The sequence below is a fragment of the Hermetia illucens genome, chromosome 6, assembly GCF_905115235.1.
Source record: "Hermetia illucens chromosome 6, iHerIll2.2.curated.20191125, whole genome shotgun sequence".
Taxonomy (NCBI): domain Eukaryota; kingdom Metazoa; phylum Arthropoda; class Insecta; order Diptera; family Stratiomyidae; genus Hermetia; species Hermetia illucens.
Genome location: NC_051854.1, coordinates 2,107,065 through 2,120,454, shown reverse-complemented (window position 1 = coordinate 2,120,454; position 13,390 = coordinate 2,107,065). Strand labels below are relative to the sequence as shown.

At 39.4% G+C, this 13,390-nt stretch overlaps 1 protein-coding gene across 1 annotated transcript; it reads left to right on the top strand.

Moving 5' to 3' along the window:
* The first annotated feature begins 552 nt into the window (after positions 1–552).
* Positions 553–12,276, top strand: LOC119659891 (peroxidase). Its single transcript, XM_038068213.1, has 12 exons — positions 553–1,225; positions 5,981–6,098; positions 6,163–6,487; positions 6,557–6,716; positions 6,779–6,966; positions 7,083–7,281; positions 7,367–7,700; positions 10,753–10,888; positions 10,975–11,148; positions 11,673–11,790; positions 11,883–12,021; positions 12,179–12,276. Exons 1-12 carry the CDS (start codon positions 1,126–1,128, stop codon positions 12,213–12,215), a joined length of 2,028 nt encoding a protein of 675 aa, XP_037924141.1. The 5' UTR covers positions 553–1,125; the 3' UTR covers positions 12,216–12,276.
* Positions 12,277–13,390: the final 1,114 nt, after the last annotated feature.

The window sequence follows — 13,390 nt, the reverse complement described above, 5'->3', positions numbered from 1 at the left end:
GTGCAACCATCATAGGAAACTCTCCAGGATCTAAAGGAGTGGTAGGAGGTAAGCCATGTAATAAGTGATGGAGGAATGAGTTTGTACAATAGTATCTTGTGGTTAACGGAATCGAAGGCCTTACAAAAGTCCGTGGAAATGATGTGGACGAAAGTCCAGAAGTGGGGAGCGGGGAATGTTAGACATAGACCCTTTTGTAGCACGCGGACCACGATAATGTACCACTGTTGCCAATTTCTGGACATATGCTTCAGCTCTCTCTAGGAATTTTCGAGAAACTCATACCAAGGTGCAAATGACGATTGAATAAGGAAATTAGTGAATTCAGTTTAAGAAAAAACTCGGGTAACATTAACTCTCAGTAGTCGAAAATATACCAAAGGTCTTCATATAAAAAAAAGTCCCATCTCGCTCTCCGATTTATGGTCTCTTCCTAATCTAAACTTCAAATACTCATATTCATTAAAATGCCGGACGATTTGCTTAAGAGGCTATGCTTAAGCGTAGCTTCAAGCTCGCTCTACGCAAGATTTTACTAGAAATATGGGACAGTCAGTTGAATACTTTGCGTTTATTGTCCACATTGTTGATAAGAAAGTCACGTCGAGATCAGTATTTGGTTTGGATTTGCTGAGGGTTAGTGTGACCGAAAGGGCTCCACGGGACTACAACTTTCAAATCCTTTCTCGAAACATTTAGAATTTTGTGTATCCAGTTATCAGATTAGAAAGATATAAAAAAATCTGAATCGTGACGGTTGACTCGTAGCTTCGCTTAACAATGTGAAAAAATAGTAAATATCGTTTCCGCATGGGTGCTCAGTTTGAATTAATCTTTTGATGACTTAGGAAGCGTTTTGGAGGAAGTCCTTCTTAGTTCTGTGGAGTGAAGAAGTCCTTTCTAGTTTTGTGAAGTTTAAAACACGGGTATCTGCTAACTTTTCATAAGTCGAGCTGTGTTTACATTCAGATACTTCCAAACGGTCACCCCATTGCTAATTAATAAATAAGTAGCCAATGTGTATCGCATCTACAATCTAAACTCAGCAGTTCGTCGGTAAAAGATTGTGTGAAGGGTGGTGGTGCGCTACTATAGTGATAGGAATAACAATTGTTGTGAAACGTGATGAAACCTTATAGAGGAATGCCTTTGTTTTTTGCGACTGTGATATTATTGTTCGGCGTGGTAAATTGCCGACAGGTATATATTCCAGAATTTACGCCAGGTAAGCAAACTTACTGTTCATAAGGTCAAAGGTTCCCTGATAGGAAGCTATATGGATTCAAAAATAATTCACTATTATCTGCTTGAGGTGATATCAATATTTCCATGGCAACTTAAAGTAAACATTTACATTTTTTTGTGAACAAATACTCAAAACATCTCAGCGATTTGTTGACTTTACGAAATACAACATAAAGCATGCCGAGGTTTTGTGGGCTCTTGGGAAATGTGGTGAATTTATAATTTTTTAAAAAGATAAACACAAACGAGATTCGATTGGTCAGTTCGTTCTTAATTCTTACTCAATCACAAATTAGCATTCAAAATTTGTGGTGGATTGAATGACATGATTGAATATAGTATTTCTAGTCGACAGCGGGGATGGGGGTGGGGAGTGGTGGTAATATGCCTTCATCTATATACATGTAGGAATCCATTGTTGGCGGATTCAATCAATTGTTTTGCATTAAAAGTTGTTTATTGTTCCTAAAGATATTGGAAAGGAGCTGATGTTAGACAATCTATTTTTACACACTTATGTAGGTGGGGAAACCAATTATAGTAGCCAGCAAACAACACTGAGTTCAATCTGTTTGTTTAAAGGTATCAGCAAATCAATCTATGCCAAATCAAACCTGTTACCGCACTTTGTGTAGTAATAAGAAAACATAAATTAAACGTTAACCCTACAAAGTGGCGAAGTTAAGTCCTGGTGCTTAACATAGGGAAGCTTCTGACGACCTTCAACGGGGATGATTATGTCATGATGGTTTTACGTGAGTACCAATCGTTTACATTAATTTTGTGACCAAAATTAGAGCTCCATTGTGAGAAGCAACCATGGTACCAGTCTATAGTGAGTGCATGAATCAGAATTCATACTGGTGGATGCAATACCTACCTAAATCTCTACGGAACTAAGGAGTACGGCACCCGAGTTGAAACGCAACTCCATGTTTGAGGCCCAAAAGTCTCTCGTTCGCTTGGACGTAACCACAATCGTATGAAATTCTCATTACCCCGCTAATAATCTCTCCCCTGGGACATGTAAATTCAGCAGGCTTTCCAAGTTCCAATGGTACCAGTATACCCCTGGCCGAAGCCACTTCAGATGAGTTCCCGTGCAGATTCGGGTCTGATTAGGCCTTGGAGCATTCATCTACTGCATTACGACCAGGAAGTCCAAGTGAGTACAGCATTTCCCGGTGCCACCATGTGGTGGTTCTCCTTGGCCACATGGTTTTCGATCAACTGACAGCGTTGGTGCCGCAAATTCTTCCCCGCCATCTCAGAGTACCACCAGGGGTGATTGCGATATGCTCCAGGGGAATAACTTGCCAGCGCAAAAAGATAACTTCTGGTTTTCCGCCGAAACATTTTTCTGCATTGATGTGCTTGTCGAAATCTGGATAGACCAAAAATCACAGGTCATTGGGCCAAATCGGCGGTCGGACGACGAACCAACACAGAGAGACTGTCTTTAATATATCTTTATGCGGAATGGTGAAGGCATGGCCGATTTAGAAAATCTAAGACGTACTTACAAATTCGAAAAGCTCGAACGGCGCTGTGAAAGCTTGGGATATATGCGAAAAGAATTTGTTATTTTAAAAAAAGTTTCTGGGTGTGTCGACCCTTGAAGCAGTAGCGGCCTAGAATGGTACTGACATTACGGTCTTGGAAGTGCTCTCTGCTACACGCACAGACGCAATGAATTTCCAAACGTTTTTAATTTTACCCTCTATACATATCAAATTGGCAAAATTAAATGGATCAGTTGTCACCATCATCAGTTGCCATCAGTTGTCAGTTTGTGTAAAACAAAACCTTATTAAAATCGGTTTACTGTCTGTCTGTTTATCCGTTTGTCTATTTGTCTGTCACATGCAGTTTTTCTCGGACATGGTTGTAAAGATTGACACCAAATTTGGTGAAAAAACGGGAATTGTGAACGCTCACGCATACAGTGAGTTACATTATTCTACGTCAAATTTAAAAGGGTGAGGGGGACCCGATACATGCAAAAGTGGGAGAGGGGTGTGAGTAAATTTTAATCTTACCAAGTATAGTCATGTAAGGTATCAAATGAAAGGTCTCGGTTAGTACTTTCCGAAGCCGGTCTTAGTTTTGACATTTGTTGGAAAGGTGGGGTGTGCAAAGGCTCGAAACCCACAAACTCATTCTCAGAAACTACCCAACCGAAAAATCGCTTTCTCTTTGTTTATACCTTTTTCTTGTGGAAAAATTGACATTCAAATTTTTTAACTTTTGAATTACCATAATTTTTTCCAACTTTATCACATTTAGACTCTTCATAGCAATTGTCATCCCCTTTTTTCCTCGAAAGCATTAGCTGCGAGCTTTCTCCTTTTTCCGTAAATTTGACTGATTTGTGGAGATATGCACTTACCATTCTCTATCATTTATTACTTTGTCGTGTAGTAGTAAAAAAGAATTTTTGTTATTGCACGTCCATTTCCACAAATATTTATGGTTTTTCCCCAGATAATTCGCGTTTGTTTACTTTGCTGACCTATTAGTTGATCTCAGATTCTGACTTCAGATTGATACTTTATGTGATCTGTCTGATGCGGGAATTCTCATTATTATTCAATTTTTTGAAACGTTTTGCAATGGGAAACAAGATTGTGTTGTTGTTCGCCCAGGCGGCCTAGGGGGAAAGGGTCGAAGTTTATTTTATATGCGATGCAAATTTTGTTAATAGAATTCATTATTTATTAGCTTAATGAAACTGTCTTCTAAAGGACCCCAGAGGGGGGGGGGGGGGACCTTGACTTAAACTTCTAAACCCTCTGAAGTAGAAAAAGTCATTTAGACGTTTGAATTTCTAATAAGATGGGACTTGAAAAGCAGTGCATTAGCAAATATTTCTCGAGTTTAAAATGGGACCAAATTATTAACATGGATTAAACCAAATGTCGTGAAAATGGAATAAAAATGGTCGCGAATGAATAATAGCTGGAGAAGGAAGAAAGGTTTTGTCAATAGTAATAACACACATATCGCTTTTCATTTAGAAGCTCACAGAATCTGGTCAAAGAAGAAGTTAGTGGGCCGTCAAATAATGCATGGTTTTATCGGATTCACCATATTTATTCTTTCCAGATTGTACCGTATACTTTCCGTAAAATTTCCCGTTCTTTTTCCAATGCCAGCCTTAACGTTTACCTATTACATCCTCATGGATGGATATTATATATAGTATATATATTAGTCTCCTATGCCATCCATATGGAGCAATTTCGTTCGCAAGATTTCAAGATCTTGGTCTGGCTAGTTAGTAAACCAATATCATCCGCATATTCCAAACCGCTTTAAATAGATGAGCAGAGATGAAAAACTTGAGGAGTAGGAGTTTTAATTTTGGGATAAAGATAGCTCTGAGGTGGCGTCCATTGAATGGCAGTCACAATCATTGAAGAGAAAGCGCTTCTACATTGCCGGTGCAGAACCTCTGCTGTGCAAAAGTACTAGACATTTTTCAGAAAAAGGACACTATGGTTCTTTCAATTCAGGGGCGACTCCTCTCCCCTGGGAGCAGCCCGATTACAAGAGCAGCATGACTATAAGTGGCTAGAGTTACTAGCTCCTTATTTATTTATTCACAAATGCCACATGACAAGGACCTGGTTAAGTTATTTAGGCCTCATTCTTTATCACTTGCAAGTCTTAGCAACTATGTTGCGAATTCACTGAGTTAGAATGGAAAATCAGCTTTCACGTACAAATTTTCTATGATTTCTTTTCAGTAATCTGCACTAAGCAACATACAGTAAGTTCGTCTGCTGTTGAACTTGTATGGTGGAAGAAAAACATTGCACATGTTTCAAATTTTTCAATCGCTTGAGCACAAACAGTTCTGCTCACCGTTCTTTTGGTATTCGTGTCGTGTATGTGATAGGGAAATATAGACAAGAAAAGTATCTAGGAGTAATCGCCATATACGCTAGTTAGCTACCTTGTACCTAATCCGTACGCTACTGCAGCTGGACTTTTGGAGAGCGATGTTTTTTTGAACAGCACTACCAGGAGTCACATAGCTGTATCTCCGTTAATATTGAGAACTTCGCGAAAAGGAGCTTAATCCATTGCGGCTATGGTGTGGTATGTTGCAGCATTTCAAAAGATCATTTAAATATCCCAATGGGTGACATGCGATGCTACTGCATCCAGAAAGTGATTGCTCCCCTTCTTTTCGGGCAAGGAGGATTTCCCATAGGCATGAGGGAAAACCCAAACAAAAATGTGGCGTTCAGAAAAAGACATTCGGAAGAAAACTGAAACTGAATCAGTGCATGCCAGTTTCAATAACAGCGGAAATATGCGGTAGGATCGGCGAGAAGAAGCCCGTTGGTGCCTACTGACAAATTAAAATTTTTGTTTTTATTCGAGTCCACAAAGTTTGCAAATGATACATACAAACGGCTGGCAAATGATATACTCATCCAGCCATACAATAATCGAACCTTATTTAATTTCCTTGGGCGGGGGTGGTTTTGCGTTGCGGAGGAGAGAGATTTTATGAGGAAGAACAATCGCTCCACTACCGAGCCATAATTTATAATTGGAGATATGAAGTAGAGCGGTCGGTCGGTAATTACATTGAAGCAAGGTCAAGTCTTGGAGCCTGCCTGCTAATTTGCCTTTAGATAGAAGCCTTCATTTGTAGTTAGATCCTACTTGAATATTCCTCCGTGTTCAAAAGAGGACCTTTAATTTTTTTTTCACTTTGCAGTTACTTATGATGTTAATAAAATTCCCAGCAATGATTGGGTCAAATTGGATAGCATACCAGAAGCGGATTATCAACAAGCAATTAATTTAGGAATAAGTTCTGTTAACCAAGACATCTCGTAAGTATATCACAGAATATCGTTTCCTCAATGGTTTGAGCCCTGTTACCCATTTTACTTTAAGCTTGGAACATAATCTACGAACCAGAGGCATTTTAGTGGACGATAGTAAAGATGATGATTACGTTCAATATCTGGAAAGCAAACCTAACAAGAGAACGCGGCAAGTAGATGTGATCGCCAAAAAAGTGATCAGATCGAACAAATACTTTGTGAACAAACATTGTTTGCCTGAGAATATCGATCCTGCTATTTGTGCACAATTTCTGGCAACTAAGCCTTTGCCGGAAGATTCCACGGTTCATAAAGAATGCCAGGAGGTGGACGATCGCACTATATATGCCTATACGAGACTGATGCCTGCGAGGTACAAGGATGGAATTTATCAGGTGAGTTTTTATGAAAGAAATCTCTCTATGTTGGTTGAACCAGTAATAACGAACTTTCAACTATTCCAGATGTACGCGGAGCCAATGTTACCATTACCCAGAAGACTGACTAAACATATAGATAATTCGCTTCAAGCTGATCATAGCGATCCTGAATTCAACTTATTAGTAATGCAATGGGCTCAATTCATAGAACATGATCTCAGCAAACCAGTTTCTACCACAATGCGTATGTCCCAGATTTTTATGGTACATTTCGTTTATATTCACTATTAAACAAATAATTTACAGACAACGGTGATCCTATAGAATGTTGTACATCAGATGATACAACACTTCTACCAAGGAATAAACACCCCGCTTGTGCTCCTTTGGAGGGGGACGAAACTCGCGATGAATATACACATGTATCTTGTCAAAATTATGTGAGAAACGCGAAGACAGTTAATGGCAATTGTACATTTGGTCCAGCAGTAATGGTAGGTTCTCTTCCCTGAAAAAGCTTCGGATACGTGGAAGGTCTCTTCTTAAATATAGTTGATTGGTAACCTGTTTTGAAAGAAATTTTAATCAATTCCAAAAAATGTTGCCTTAGGTGAACCAAGAAAATGGGAAGCTAGACTTATCGCAATTGTATGGATTATCGGCAGAAACTCAAGCTGAAATGAGAACATTTCGGGACGGGCAACTTAAATCCTCTGGCGGTCCTGAGATAAAAACGACCATGTTACCTTTGGCAACTGACATTTCCAAATATTGTGTTGGTCCTGATAACCGTGAATGCTACATGGCAGGTGAGTGAACGAGCTAGTCAGTAAATAAGTTCAAAATACCTCGTTTAGATAAGTATATCAAAAATATTCAAAATTTCAACTTCAGGTGACAGCAGAGTCAACAGCAACCCATTCATAACGCAGCTGAATACAATATTTTTAAGGTCACACAACATTATAGCGAAGCAACTAAAGAAGCAGAATCCTAGCTACTCTGACGAGAAATTGTTTAGATTGGCCAAAAAAAGAAATATTGAAAAATATGTTGCGATCATTTACCAGTCGTGGTTGCCTACGGTATTGGGTGAACCTCTAGCAATAACAACAAGAGGTGTTCGATCAGTGCACATAGAGACAACTGTTAGCAGTGAATTTGGAGTTGCTGCGATTCGATTCTATCATTCTATGATGCCAGATAGGATACAATTAAATAAGACTTGGTAAGTGTGAACTTTTTCAGAACTTTGTCCAGTTTGAAGCTCAGTGAAAATCAGGTGCATGAGTTATTGCCCCTACTCACTTTTGCTACTTGAGTCGAGCCATCATCCTCACCAACAACGGCGCAACAACCGGTATCCGGTCTAGGCCTGACTAAATAAGGAACTCCAGACATCCCGGTTTTGCGCCGAGGTCAACCAATTCGATATCCCTAAAAGCTGCCAGGCATCGTAGCCTACGCAATCGTTACACTTCAGGCGGGGGGTATCTCGTCTTCTTTTTCTACCATAGATATTGCCCTTATAGACTTCGAGTCATGTCCCTGGAAAATATTGTTTGCAATCCTTCCTGTATGAAAGGTCAGTTTTTAATAAATTTGACGTTTTCCCACTCCTCTCATATTTTTATAAGATTGGGACACTAATTTTGTTGTTTAACTCTTCTTTTCACTGAGACCTAAACTGAAGATCCCAATACTTAGGAGAAATATTCAAGACTTCTCTTTTGTTCACTACTGAATAATGCGTTTGGGGAAAGGACATTTGATGGTCGAATTTGGACTAAAGAAAGAAAGAAATGACTCCCCCTCCAATATTCATGACCCTGGCTAGCAGAGGCAAGCAACCTTGTATTGGCGGAACATTTCAATAGGGCTTCAGTATTTGCGGGCGAACCTTCACGGTCAATTTCGTGAAATTTAATTTTTCTAGGTTTTACAATAACTCTCCTCTCGTGGTTGTCTCCGACCACTTAGGATGGTCTTTGGCCATTGCCAAATCACATTAAGTCATTACAAATGGATATTACACCTGCCATCCCACCTAAAACAAGTTGATTGCAGTATCGTAACCATGGATTAAGCTACCTGATGTTTGAATCGTCCATCTAGTTGTCCAAATTAATAGCAATTGCATAATATTATATTGTGGCAGTATGAGGTGGAATGGGCTTAGAGCTTGCTGACTTGGGTCTGATCACCCAACTGAAAAAAACGAGGACACCGATCCCCAAAAAAGAGGGATGAACAAAACAGATGCATTTTCTTGGGGTAGGGTAGGAAATAAGGGATCCCTGTAAATAGCGAGACAGACACTACAAAGGTTTTATTGAAAAATGAAGAGTTTGAGTTTCATTTGAGATCTTAGATGAGAATCCGAGAACATTTCTTCAATTGGGATTTAGATTCACATCCCTTTTGCACTGTTATCATTCTCAATGTTATAGTTCCCAGTTGACTTCTTTTGGGCCGACTACAGAATTTCTTACATCATTGATTCAAATATCCTGTTCCTTGTGCGTTACCAGACAAGTTTGTAACTGCTTCACTAGCATAAAGAAAGACGTTCTTTCCACCCTATCCGAACGATATTACCAACATTTATTCTAAAGTAACTAAAAGATGTATTCATACATTCGTAGGCGCATGACTCTATTAGGAAGTTGAATATCAAGGATAATGGCATCGTGGTCACTGATGCCAGGTATGGTTTCCAGAAGTGGAAACGTATTCGAATTTATGCTGATGTTACTGTTAACCAGGGAGTGGTTAAGGTATGACTGACAGTTCCTTACCTTGTAAGCAGGGTGTGCCGGGCTAAAATGGGGGATGCTACGTGCAGAAGGATTTGATGTCAGCCAGCGGTGAAACTGACGACTTTCAAAGACTAAGGTCCACGATTTCCCAGTTGACCGAGGTTGGTTCTTGCAGAAGGATATGATAGTGGAGAGATTATTCGGTTCAAAGAGTTGGTTGGGACAGTATAGTGTAATGTATACGAAACTGGACGTGGTTCTTTATTGAGTTAGTTGAGATAGTGACCTCGAAGGATTTAAGGGCGTGCAGAGGCAGAAAAAGTTACGTCACTAAGAATTTGTCGGAGGCTAATTTTGCAGTGCCTCCGGCAGATTGTGTGATTAATTGTCTAGGATAGTGTCTATAGATCCGGAAAAAGCTATAATTGGGAAATGTGGGCCTACGGCGGTAGTGCAGCCTGGTTTCACATAGGAGAATTATTTGAGGATGGTGTTCACCGAGGAACGCTTCGAGCTCATGTTGCTTGCCTCGCAGTTCACGCATTTGACACTTTCGTCCGGTATCTTGGGACACTCATCTGACCCGTGTGTGCTGTCACATTTCACGCAGAGATTTTCGATAATATTTTAGTCAAGACTAGTTTTTCGCACGTAAGGCATCACGAATTTCTACTGTAAACCAAATTGGACATCTATAGAGCTTATGAGAGGGGATGCGAACAAAGCGTGAAAACAGTTTTTTCAAGGTGTCATAAAACGTTGAGATAGTCTGCTTACAAGATAAATTATGGAAGACGACGGTCCTATCAATCGACTAGGAAATTTATTTAGGGCAAGAAATTTGGCTTTATGGAAGTTGAGTTTTGGAACCTTATATGTTGGTAGGACGATGGGTTGTTTAATACGGAAGTCGATGGTGGGTGGAGAGCATCAATTTTAAGATAAGTGGAGTTACCGCGAGACACTAAGAAACCGTTAACCGTTTATACTTTGGTATGTCGGCCTCTTTTGCGGGACATGAGTTCTATAAATCCCCATTTTGACTGAAAAAAGCTATAGCCCTTCTCAGGATCAATGGTCATCTTACAAACAGCTTTTACTACTAGACGCTGCCTTGTCTATATTTACAACAAAATGTATCCGTGAATTTCTTAATACAATTTGATCTACTCTAAAAACCTGAAGTATTCTGGTTTCCTAATAAGCACAAAAGATACCCACAATATATAAATAATTGACAATTTTAAATTTACAATATCAATTGAATTGAAAGCACTATTCAAAGAAGCCTAGACGCCGATGTAATTTAGTGCAGCCAATGCAAGGCAACTTGCATTGCGATGCAGTCAATTGACGCTAAAGACAAAATCTAAAGAATTTTACGGAATGCATGGCGATGAATAAGACCAAAGCAGAAGCACGAAAGAGTTCCGAGCAATGTATTCAATGCACGCTTCATACACCTGTACATATGTGACACAAATTTATTTTCATGATTTCTTCACATTACACTTTTTACAGCATGTCAGGCTCCCTTGATCTCAGCAAACACATGTACAATTCAGACTTCTGGAAACAGGACTGCAAACTTAGCTCTCTGCTGGATGGAATGCTTAATTCCAATCCGCATAAAGTAGATCTCTACTATAAACCGATTGTGAGTATCTTTTCTTGAAAAAAAGTGGTTCATTCGCTGTATTTGGTCTAAATTAATTTAGTGATTGATGTGTTTATATTTTGCAGGTTTTGAAGAATTGTCTGAAGTCTAAGGATAGTGACAAGGGCATCAATTGCATGGCTCTCGATATTCAAAGGGGCCGTGATCACGGTCTGGCAGGCTACACAAAGTATCTTGAGAAATGCGCGAATACGGAAATTCGTAATTGGAAATCTTTAGAGACTTATATTGGTACCAATGTACGTAGGAATATGTTTTACAATACATACTTAGATGGAGGGATTGCGTAATTTGGAATAGTTTCCAAAGTTGGTGTACTCGCTCTTCTAAGAAATGGAATATCTTAGTATGCTGTTCTGAGTTAGATAGACAAACAGACGGGCAGATAGGTAACCAGGTGAAAGCACTAGCGAGCAGGATGTTTTCCCAGATCCTTGCCCTATTGTTTTTTTGGTAACTCGGCGGCTGTTTATCTGGGTGCCTGTGTTTGCGCAACTTCTTGGCGAAGGTATACTCGACTCTATGTGCTGTGTTTTCATGTTACACAAAACTTTTATAAAATTGGTTTACTTTTATCAGGCTGCCTGTCTGCTACATGTATCTCAGTTTGACCCAGAAGTAATTAAAAGAGAGTTTCATTTCTGCCATGTGAAACACCAATTTTGAAATTTCTTATAAAGAGTTTCGGTTTACCTCAAAATAACAAAAGACTTTGACTAAGATACTCTTTGAAGTAGATATTTGACCATTTCCCAATCTACAGGAGCTGAACCTCCTTAAAAGCATGTATCGTAATGTGGACGATATCGATTTAATCATAGGTGCAATGTCGGAAAAACAAACGAATGGATTGTTGGGAGTGACATTTAGCTGTATAATAGGTAAGCAAGGAGCCTAATATTTTCAACTTACTCTAAGGATATGTGACCGCCCAACTTTACATATTGTCTAACATTAAAACCTTCAATTGCAGCTGATCAATTTTCGAAAATTTGGCACGAAATGCCAAACCGATCAGATTTCAATGAGAATGAGTCCGGGGCCGAGCTTTTATGTCGGACCACAAATATCGATGCCGTACCAAAGAATATTTTTAAAGTCGATTCAGAAAGGTAAGCTGGCAAATATTGTAGTGTAATGGTTACGAGTTTCCTACCTGTATGAAGTCAAAATTTTACCTAATAGTACACACTGCAAACTCATTTCTTGGCCACCTTTGATGTGATGAAAAAACACGTTACATTTTCAAATTTCACTTATTTATTCTAGGAATCCGCTAATCAATTGTTCAACTTTCGGGAATTAGGATTTATTTCATCGATCAATGCAAACTCATTTGTAAATTTGAATAAAAATATTGTGCCATGGTTCTTTTGTTTTCATGGAAAAATTAAGATGCATTTTCTGCTAAACTTTAACTAATGTAATGTGTGACCTATCCACTGCCACTTCCGCCTTCTGATCACATTGCATGTGGAAGGGCTACAGTTGGGTGAATAACCCAAAGGGCATTTGGCGCAGGACATTAGAGAAGGATTGCAAGCGCGGGGGGGAGGCTGAAGCACATTTTAAGTAACCGCAAACGATAGCGCGTAGTAGGGTTGACGGGCTATACCCTACCAAGGGGCATATTTAACCAATCTAGCTGGCCTTGGAACATGTAAAAATTGTTTTCTGTCCGGTGCCAAATATGATATGCACCTACAGGATTTCTAAGATTGTAAGTACACGATAAAATTTCAAATCAGGGTAAAGGTAAATCCATACCCGAAGGAGTGAGGATTTTATGGAGCGGAACAGCGGAAGGACTCTTACCCCGATAGAAACCCCTGGTGGTCACCCCTCCTTGAGAAGTTGTGACTTCTCAAAGTGTTTTATATATGTATATTATCATGGTAAAGCTCTCTGTTAAGAAGAGAGAATCGAGAGGGCGTGTAAGAAAAGAAAAATTTCCCTAAATTTTTGCAGTACCAGTGAAGTACCAATGAATTCTTTAACAACATTGTGGAAATGACCTCCAGAGTGCGTTCTAGTGGCCATCCGTCAATTGGAGCTGCCAGCTGTAGCAGTTCGTCTATTTAATGAAGAAAAAATGAAGGAAACTGGATCCTTCTCAAGATTCTAAATGGAATCATTGCAGTGCATCAGTTGGAAATGAGGCATATGTAGACATAAGAACTTGCAGAGAAAGCAGCTGTCATGAGCTGGGAAAGATCCCTCATCAGAACCCATTCAGAAACAAAGAATATCAGGAAGAAAATTTGAAAAACAAGACCAGCTGAACACGAGACAGAAATAGCCTCAGATTGAACACATTTCTTGTGTTTGTGTTTTTTATGCATGCATGCTCTGAGAAGAGTAACTTAGCATTTTATGAGACTTTCTGACTGAATGCAGTCTCATGAAAAGTGGAGAATTAAAGAACTAATAAGAAAAAGGGGACTAAGTGAGCGCCATATACAATAGTTTACAAAGCAGTAA

Bases quoted from the DNA above. Each gene is read 5' to 3' on its own strand.
- LOC119659891 (XM_038068213.1), top strand. From the start codon at position 1,126: ATGAAACCTTATAGAGGAATGCCTTTGTTTTTTGCGACTGTGATATTA. The intron at 11,149-11,672 runs GTACGTAGGAAT...CCCAATCTACAG, and splicing joins AGACTTATATTGGTACCAAT to GAGCTGAACCTCCTTAAAAG. The intron at 11,791-11,882 runs GTAAGCAAGGAG...CTTCAATTGCAG, and splicing joins GACATTTAGCTGTATAATAG to CTGATCAATTTTCGAAAATT.